The sequence below is a fragment of the Mandrillus leucophaeus genome, unplaced genomic scaffold (assembly GCF_000951045.1).
Source record: "Mandrillus leucophaeus isolate KB7577 unplaced genomic scaffold, Mleu.le_1.0 Scaffold115, whole genome shotgun sequence".
Lineage (NCBI taxonomy): Eukaryota > Metazoa > Chordata > Mammalia > Primates > Cercopithecidae > Mandrillus > Mandrillus leucophaeus.
Window position 1 is genome coordinate 5356800 of NW_012099765.1, and position 10156 is coordinate 5366955.

Here is a 10156-nt window from a genome sequence, read left to right on the forward strand (position 1 = left end):
TGCTTTCCATCTGTGTCCAGCTCTTCGAAACCCCTTTCCATAGTGAGCCAGCCTCAGTGCAGCAGCCCCAGTCCAAAAGGCTTGCACACCGATAATAAGCATCACTTATCCCTCCAGCCCACCCTTGTATCTCTAGCCTCTAAACACACTGTGTGGCCTGTGATAGATGCTCCATGGCCTGTGATAGATGCTCCCTTAAATACTTGCTAAATAAAGGAGTTGATATTTATCGAGCAGTTAATGTGCCAGGCACTGTGAAAATCCTTTTATGTGGATTTCCTCCTTTGATCCTCATAACAACCCAATGAGACTGACACAGTTATTATCCCAATTCATATCTGAGGAACCTGAGGCTCAGAGAGGGGCTGGGACTTGCCCAAGGTCACACAGCCAGGGGATTTGAAGCTAGATCTGTCTTATTCGAGCAAGGGCCTTCTTAATCACCACATGGCGGTTCTCAACTGACCAAGTTTGTAAAGACATCTACTTTCTAAAACCCATGTATGGAAGCCCTGGGTCTGGACCCAGGAGATAGTCACGAACTCTTCCTCCCTCCCCGTTGGACCCTACACCCAGCCACCCATTTTATTTTGTTCTCTCTTTAAGCTCCGCTGCTGCTCTCCATCCATCGTGATTTCAGAAACCTTTCTTTTTGTTTCCACCATAGATGTGAAAAGCTGGCTTGTGATGTTTGGATTTCAGCTTAGCAACATCATTCCTGGCTTCCCAAGAGCCAAAATGTATTTTGTGCCTCCTCCCTATGAACTGTCAGAGAGTCAAACAAGTGAGAATGGACAGGTAAGTGGAGGTTCCTGCCAAGAATCCAAATGATTGTCATCATTCCCTTTTGCAAACAGAACCTCATGGGAGCCAAGGGCATGCCAGTGCAGGAAAACATTGGAGCTGGGTATAAAAGGTGCGGGACACATTGAGACTTCCCAGGAAAGTGAATGTCAGTGCTGTCACCTGTGTGGCACAGCACATATTTGTTACTAACTTCGATTATTGCCTTAATTGTGGTATCATTATCTGTTCAGTAGAATACCCTTGAGTCACTCCTTGATTAACAACAGCACAGAGAAATCTAGCAGCAACCTACCATCTGCACTGCCTATAAGATCATAACCCTTTCAGCTTTTATGGGACATCATAAAACTGTGGTTTGCAGTTTCCGTCCCATTAAAGAACATTTTTATGCCCCACATAAAACCTCGGCGCTTTATGGCCAAACGTATACGGATTGAGTTTTCAGAACATAATTTGTGCTTGGGTCTTTCTGTGATGACCTAGGGGTGGTCAGTTTCCATCTGGGTGCAGCTGAGACCTCTGCTGCAATCGGATGGGAGGGGTTCAGATAACCCCTGCTACAGAACCGGCACTCAGCCCTATCAAAGTCTGAAAGGCCTCAGCTGCTCTGAATAATTGTCCAGATTGTGTAACTATAGAGAGGCAAGGAGGAGCTGCTGGGTAATTGAGAACAGCGTTCACTCAGTCCTGCCCCTTGGGGACCACTCAGTGGATGAATAGCCATCATTTCTCTCATTTATCTAAGTGCCGTTACCTCCCAAACGCAGCCTCTCCCATTATCCCAGGCTGTCCCCCAACCACCAATTGAGACAAGTTGTAATTTGCGAGTGGAGAGCTCAAGGCCAAGGAGATAATGGTGATTTCATCCCCTGCAGAACCAAGGCAAGGATCCAAAGCAACTGCCTCAAAGCCGGGGGATATTCCCTCTCGCCCTTGAAGCCTGAATCTCTCAGCCTGATGCTACTCAAATGTTCCTATGCACACAGATCACCCAGGGCATCTTGTTCACACGTAGCCTCTGACTCAGTTGTTTTGGAGTGAGGCCTGAGATTCTGCTTTTTGAACAGGACAGGTCCTAGTGATTCCTCTGCAGCTGGCTATACTTTGAGTGGCAAGGTCTTAACCCAAGGAAGTTAATGAATATCCAAGTCATTGGCCTCCGGGAAATCTAGGTTACAGTGGTGGGGTTTGAGGCTGTTCAAATCAGCATCCTGCCCTTTGTGTCAGGACGTTCCTGGGTCTGAAGCTGGCAAGGCAGTTGCCAACTATCAGAGTGCAGAACAGGGCTCTTCCCAAGTGGTGGCTTGACCTGGTAAGTGTGTAGGCGTGGGTGCCCATGCCAGCAAGGGGCAAACCTCCTTTACCATATTTTTAGTTAGTGGCAATTGCAAGATGGACAGGCCACACCATCAGAGCATTAGTAATCAACCAGTCATCCATAGTTCAGAGCACTGGTAATCAACCAGCTGTCCATAGTTCCAAAGAGTAGGACTCCATCAGCTCAGATCTGGACAGACCCAACACTAGTTCTTGCAGGAGAGTTCCAGGCCTTTCTCTTTGTGACTCCTTTTGAGTGAGCTGCCCAGCTCATCTTCTCAGCCTTCTCTATTTTCTTATCCCCACAGCTCATTACAGGTGTCCAACAGACAACGGAGAGACATAACCAGGCCTTCATGGCTCTGGAAGGGCAGGTCATTACTAAAAAGCTCCACGCCAGCATCCGAGAGAAAGCGGGTCACTGGTTTGCCACCACCACGCCCATCATTGGCAAAGGCATCATGTTCGCCATCAAAGAAGGGCGGGTGACCACGGGCGTGTCCAGCATCGCCAGCGAGGACAGCCGCAAGGTGGCGTCTGTGCTGAACAACGCCTACTACCTGGACAAGATGCACTACAGCATCGAGGGCAAGGACACCCACTACTTTGTGAAGATTGGCTCAGCCGATGGCGACCTGGTCACGCTGGGTACCACCATCGGCCGCAAGGTGCTGGAGAGCGGGGTAAACGTGACCGTGTCCCAGCCCACGCTGCTGGTCAACGGCAGGACTCGAAGGTTCACGAACATTGAGTTCCAGTACTCCACACTGCTGCTCAGCATCCGCTATGGCCTCACCCCCGACACCCTGGACGAAGAGAAGGCCCGCGTCCTGGACCAGGCGAGACAGAGGGCCCTGGGCACGGCCTGGGCCAAGGAGCAACAGAAAGCCAGGGACGGGAGAGAGGGGAGCCGCCTGTGGACTGAGGGCGAGAAGCAGCAGCTTCTGAGCACCGGGCGTGTGCAAGGGTACGAGGGATATTACGTGCTTCCCGTGGAGCAATACCCAGAGCTTGCAGACAGTAGCAGCAACATCCAGTTTTTAAGACAGAATGAGATGGGAAAGAGGTAACAAAATAATCTGCTGCCATTCCTTGTCTGAATGGCTCAGCAGGAGTAACTGTTATCTCCTCTCCTAAGGAGATGAAGACCTAACAGGGGCACTGAGGCTGGGCTGCTTTAGGAGACCAAGTGGCAAGAAAGCTCACATTTTTTGAGTTCAAATGCTACTGTCCAAGCGAGAAGTCCCTCATCCTGAAGTAGACTAAAGCCCGGCTGAAAATTCCGAGGAAAACAAAACAAACGAATGAATGAACAGACACACACGATGTTCCAAGTTCCCCTAAAATATGACCCACTTGTTCTGGGTCTACGCAGAAAAGAGACGCAAAGTGTCCGAAAGGAACAAAAGAACAAAAACGAAAAAGCAAAGAAGAAAACAAACAAAAACAAAACAAAACAAACACACGGACCGATAAACAAAGAAACGAAGATGAGAAAGAAGGCCTCATATCCAATTACCTCACTCATTCACACGTGAGCGACACACAGACATCCGCGAGGGCCAGCGTCACCAGACCAGCTGCGGGACAAACCCCTCAGACTGCTTGTGGGACAAATCCTTCCGACATTTTCGTTTAAGCAAATACAGGTGCATTTAAAACACGACTTTGGGGGTGATTTGTGTGTAGCGCCTGGGGAGGGGGGGATACAAGAGGAGGAGTGAGCACTGGAAATACTGTTTAAAGAAAAAAAAAAACATGAAGGAATAAAAGAAATTCCTATCAAAAATCAAAGCGAAATAATACCATCCAGCACTTAACTCTCAGGTCCCAACTAAGTCTGGCCTGAGCTAATTTATTTGAGCGCAGAGTGTAAAATTTAATTCAAAATGGTGGCTATAATCACTACAGATAAATTTCATACTCTTTCGTCTTTGGAGATTCCATTGTGGACAGTAATACGCAGTTACAGGGTGTAGTCTGTTTAGATTCCGTAGTTTGTGGGTATCAGTTTCGCTAGAGGTGCAGCATCGTGACACTTTTGCTAACAGGTACCACTTCTGATCACCCTGTACATACATGAGCCGAAAGGCACAATCACTGTTTCAGAGTTAAAATTATTAGTGTGTTTGTTTGGTCCAGAAACTGAGACAATCACATGACAGTCACCACGAGGAGAGAAAATTTAAAAAATAAAAATAAAAACAAAAAAAATTTTAAAAATAAAAAAACAAAAACAAAAAAAGTCTAATAAGAACTTTGGTACAGGAACTTTTTTGTAATATACATGTATGAATTGTTCATCGAGTTTTTATATTAATTTTAATTTGCTGCTAAGCAAAGACTAGGGACAGGCAAAGATAATTTATGGCAAAGTGTTTAAATTGTTTATACATAAATAAAGTCTCTAAAACTCCTGTGGACACTGGTCTTGTGTGGAAATGCTTTGAGATGAGAAAAAGGCAGCATTACTGGAGAAAAAGAGGAGCTGCCCAAACGTGCAGAGGCTGAGCTGGTATTTTGAACACCTGGCGGAGCATTTTTTTTTTTTTTTTTTTTTTTGAGAGGGAGTCTCGCTCTGTTGCCCTGGCTGGCGTGCAGTGGTGTGATCTCAGCTCACTGCAACCTCTGCCTCCTGGGTTCAAGCAATTCTCCCGCCTCAGCCTCCCGAGTAGAGGAGACCTGGGATTACAGGCACACCAACACACCTGGCTAATTTTTGTATATTTAGTAGAGTCAGGGTTTCACCATGTTGCCCAGGCTGGTCTCGAACTCCTGATCTCAGGTGATCCACCCGCCTCAGCCGCCCAAAGTGCTGGGATTACAGGCATGAGCCACTGAGCCCTGCCTGGAGGAGCTTTTATTAGAGATATCTTAGTGCTCCCCAATTCTATAGCTAACTCTGCCTGCATCTGCAGCCCCTTCTCTGCATGGAGCAGAAGTGGACAGCCTGCATGTGGTGTGGGTGGGCAGTGAGGACCCTCAGAGCCTGCCCAAGCATGGATGGATCCCTCTAGCACTCCTGCGACATTCAGGCTCCTCCCTGCAACCACATTCTAGTTCTGAGAGATGCTGGCAGAAATTAAAGGGGAACATTCACCACATTGGGAGACGTGTGTGTGTGTGTGTGTGTGTTTTCATATTTCTTTCCAGACTACATCAACTTACCCCAAATCTTGCATACTTGGGACAACCCAATAAGAAAAGCACTGCTGGTTTGGAAAATTTTTGTTCTACATCACTCCTAAAGTTAGAATAATACCATCATTAACTGTTGATATTTGTTGGTGCTTACTTGGTGCCCAGCATAATGCTAAGGGCTCGGCATGCAATATTTTAGGTTGTCCTCACCTTTCATTCACATTTTCTTGAGAGCTTCCCTCGTGCCACGTCCTGGGTTAAGTTCTGGATAAGAGAGGTGAGTAGACACCCATGGGCCCTTGCCTCATGAAACTATGGGCAGGAGGGGACAGACAGTAGGAAAAGCATGGCATCAAGAAGTGAAAATAGGCCACGCGCAGTGGCTCACGCCTGTAATCCTAGCACTTTAGGAGGCCAAGGCGGGTGGATCACTTTAGGTCAGGAGTTCAAGACCAGCCTGGCCAATATGGCAAAACCCCATCTCTACTAAAATTATAAAAATTAGCCGGGCATGATGGTACATGCCTATAATCCCAGCTAATTGGGAGGCTGAGGCAGGAGAATTGCTTGAACCTGGGAGGCGGAGGTTGTAGGTAGCCGAGATCACGCCACTGTACTCCAGCTTGGGCAACAAGAGCGAAACTCCATCTCAAAAAACAAAAAAAAAAGGACACAGAAGGTGGGTGGTCAGGCCGGAGCACGGAGAGGCTGGCAGGGTTCACAAGACACAGTTAGAGGTTTGATTTTTTTTTTTTTAAACATGAAAAGCAACAGAAAGTTTTGAGTTTTGATTTCATAAAAAGTGCTGTGGCTGCAGTGTGGAGGACAGGGAGGGGAAGCCGATGTGGTCACCTAGGTGAGATGAAGGAGGAGGCCAAGGAGGCCATCACCCTAAGCTAAAGCTAGTTTTTAAAAAAGCGACTGGATGCATGCCCCGGATGAGCTTCTAGTCACTTTGGAGGTGAGAAATCCGAGGCCACCATCCCCCAGCGGGTAAACGGTGGAATCAGATTCAAGCCCAGCTGTGGCCAATTCCAAACCCTCTTCAGGAAGTCTGAGGCCTCCTGAGGGCCCATCACCCACAGGTGGAAGGGAAGAAAGAGAGAGGCGGGGCTGGCCTGCTTGAACCCAGGTACCACGCTTCACAAGCCCTCCTAGCGTCACTAGCAGAGCCAGTGATGACTTAGTAAAGCGAGCAGTCAACGGAAATGGCCCAGAGCACTTCCCTCTGGATGCACGTGTGAACAGGTATCTCCCCAGGGCCATGAGTTTGGGCTGTTTCCCTTCAGAAGGAGGGTGGGAAACAGGAGACAGCTTCTCTGTCTTTGGGCTGCTTCGGTCCAGCTGCTGCCTGCCTTGTTTAACCTGGCTGGTGTCAGGACTACTTGGAGAAAGCTCACAGAACAGCTTCCGGTGGGCCATGAGGACCACTCAAATCTTGGTTTGGTGGGAACTTCATGCGGACCAGTCACTGTGTTTTATCCTCCTGCAGTAGATACAGCCACCAGAGCCCACCAGGACAGGGCGTGCACGCCAGGCCAGAAGCCAGGGGATCTCACTCAGCCCGTGGCTTCTCTGCCCCATCCAGCCTCTCAGGTAGACCCAAAGGGTGGTAGACCCGAAGGGTGAGCAAATAGTGTATCACAAAGGGAACCACACGTCAGCAGAATGCCACCCAGGCCTGAAACTCTCCTCTTTTGGTTTAACCATCTTTGAATTATCCATGGTTTTTCTGCTACACCCAGGCCAGGCTCTTATAACACACTACACGAACACAAACTAAGGGAGAAGGAAACAGACATGGGGCAGAAATCCTTTCCCACCTTTCCTTGGGCCAGTCCTAGCATGACCAGGACAGACTGTCTGATACAGAATTCTGGAAAGGCGGTACAGCCTATGGGTTAGTGAAGATCGTGCACTCTGAAGTCAGACCACCTAGGAACCAGTCCTGACTCTACCACTCACTAAATGAACATGGGAACTTGGGAAGTTTACATGTGCTAATTAAGGTAAATATCATTCGCTGCATTAAGAGATAAACTCAAGTTAGCAGAAGAAAAGTTTCTCACTTATATAATGATCCATCATGGGTCAGGGATGAGGATGGCTGCTTTGATGATTAAATGAGATATTGCCTGCATCATGGATATGTGGTACTTACTAAATGTTCTTTTTTTTTTTTTTTTTTTTTTTTAAACGGAGTCTCGCTCTTGTTCCCCAGGCTAGAGTGCAATGGCATAGTCTCGGCTCACTGCAACCTCCATCTCATGGTTTCAAGCAATTCTCCTGCCTCAGCCTCCTGAGTAGCTGGGACTACAGGAGCCCACCCCCATATGCCCGGCTAATTTTTTGTATTTTTAGTAGAGACGAGGTTTCACCATGTTGGCCAGGCTGGTCTCGAACCCCCAACCTCAAGTGATCTGTCCACCTCAGCCTCCCAAAGTGCTGGGATTATAGGCGTGAGCCACCGTGCCCAACCTCATTTTTATTATTTTAAAATCTTTCTTCTGAACACTGATTTTTCTAAGAGTAGAAATTGAGGCATGACAATTTTCACAGTGGGAGAGATTTGTATGTGGCGGCTGGGGAGATGGAGAAAGACCTTCCCTCAAATCTCATGTCCCCAAGAGCAATCTCTGCTTCTCCCTTCTCCCAGGTCTGGGGAACTTGAACAAGTACTTTCAGTGTGTGGACCTTCTCCATGGCTTCAAGGGCTTTTCAGAAAGGGTGACATCTGAAAAGCTGAGAGTCTCAGCAACGTGAAGACTGGCCATGTGAACAAGGGACATCTGTTCAGGCATTCTACTTTCAGAATCACCAAGCACAATTTTGTCCCTGGCACTGTCAGAAGCTGGGAAGACAAAGGTAAATTAAACATGCTCTAAAGCGTGAGACAAACTCACAAGCCAATCACTAGAGCACGGGAGGCTTAGAGCTGGCACACAAGTGACGAGCAAGCACGTGATGTCCAGAGGACAGGAGTATGAGTTCTCTCCACAAGTATTTTTTGGTTTTTGGTTTTTGGTTTTATGTTTTTGTTTTGAGAGAGTCTCGCTCTGTTGCCCAGGCTGGAGTGCAATGGTGCAGTCTTGGCTCACAGCAACCTCCACCTCCCAGGTTTCAGCGATTCTCCTGCCTCACCCTCCCAAGTAGCTGGGATTACAGGTGCCCACCACCATGCCTGGCTAATTTTTGTATTTTTAGTAGAGACAGGGTTTCACCATGTTGGCCAGGCTGGTCTCGAACTCTTGACCTCAGGTGATCTGCCCGCCTCAGCCTCCCAAAGTGCTGGGATTACAGGCGTGAGCCACTGTGCCCCGCCTCCATGAGCATTTGAGCTGGGCACTGGCAGGTAAGAGAATGCCAGGCAGACAAGGCAGGAGAGGGCAGCAGGAAGGAGAAGAAATATGCAAAGAGACAGGTGAGAAGTTCAGAGAGGCCGGGACAGGTGCTAAGGATTAGAACCACCGGCGAGCATTCTAGACACGGGTCCCAGGCCAATTAGATCAGGACCTCTGGAAGAAGGATCTGATCGTGAGTAGGTGAGTTTCACCTGCAGCCAGAAATGAGGGGGAGGGGATTGGAGCTCAGCGGGAAGGGCAAGGCCAGAGATGAGGTTTGTTGGAGGGAATGAGGTAAGAATAAGAGTCAGGCTAAGAAACTGGGCATTCTCCTGCCAGGTCATGAGGAACCTCAGTGTGGCTGTCGTATATAGGGAGAAACACGATTAGGGAATCTTTGGGTTTGCAAAGAGAGAAGAGTGGCAGCAGGCCCAGAGCCCGGGGGAGCCTGCAACAGTCTGGACTGAGGGCTTGAAGGAAGGCTGGGGCGGTCAGAACAGAGGGTGAGCTCCTCAAACTGGCTCGGATTTGGGAAATGAAGACGAGGTTCTGTAACTTCCTCAGAGTTGGGGACAGGTTCTATAGAGGGTGGAACACCGAGAACAGGATCCTGGCCAAGGATCCTCTCTCCAGGGCGTGCACCATTCTTCTCCTTCGCCTCTCCCTCCTCCACGACCACCCAGGTGAAACACTAGGGAGGAACATTTAGGGAGAAGGGATATTCTGATTACTTGCTTACTTCAGTGATCCTCTGATCAGTACAAATGGGGACTTTCCAGGAAAGTTCTGATTCAGCACGCTCACACCCAAGCCCCGCCTTCCACCCTGAGGCAGCTGGGCAACCTGTAAGGCGCCGTCCCCCAGCACCGGCAACGGGCACTGTGGCTGCGCGCCGCCCTCCGAAAGCAAGGCCGCACCAGCTGCTCCGCAAAGCCCCTCCCTCACCAGCCCTCGCCTCCTCCCGGCAAATGTTGGGTTTGCCATCTGGCCACAAGGTGGCAGCCTTTCCCATGAAATCTGCCTGGAGTCGGGCACGGCGCCTCAAAAGGATTTAGGGAAGTCGTTGGGCCGCAAGAGACTGCGAGGAGAGCCCTGGGCTCCTTAAAGAGTCCCCTGGAATCGGTTTCCAAGATTCCAAAGAAGACCAGTTCTGGGACCAACCAGACTGGACTGCGAACCTGCCTCCACCATTTGCCCACGGAGTGCATTTCCACCTGGACTTACCTTCCTGAGCCTCACCTTTCCCATTTGTAAAACAGGGACAAAAATAACTGCTGCATGGGATTATTTGGAAAGCTTAATAAAAATAATATATGCAAAGTCCTTGGCAAGGGCCCAGCATTTAACAAATGTGTATTAAATGCTAAGCTATTATTGAAGGAAAATAGTGGAATTTGGGGGTTATCGTCTTTAGATTTAAAAAAAAAAAAGAAAGAAAAAAGCAAAACAAAACAAAAAAAAGCCTTCACTTTCAATCCCAACCATTCTCCTTTCTAGCTAAGCCTGGGCTTCTTATCTAACCTCCAAAGCCTGGGTTTCTTCCCCTGTGA

At 48.6% G+C, this 10156-nt stretch overlaps 1 protein-coding gene across 4 annotated transcripts in view; it reads left to right on the forward strand.

The window, feature by feature from the left end:
• TENM2 (teneurin transmembrane protein 2) overlaps positions 1 to 4547 on the forward strand; it is a 998748-nt gene extending 994201 nt beyond the window's left edge. For all 4 annotated transcript variants that reach the window (XM_011997828.1, XM_011997839.1, XM_011997846.1 and 1 more), the window contains 2 exons: positions 668 to 798; positions 2433 to 4547. In XM_011997828.1, the coding sequence (XP_011853218.1) occupies positions 668 to 798; positions 2433 to 3194 (893 nt within the window). In that variant the 3' untranslated portion in view covers positions 3195 to 4547. The remainder of the gene's footprint in view (positions 1 to 667; positions 799 to 2432) is intronic.
• Positions 4548 to 10156: the final 5609 nt, after the last annotated feature.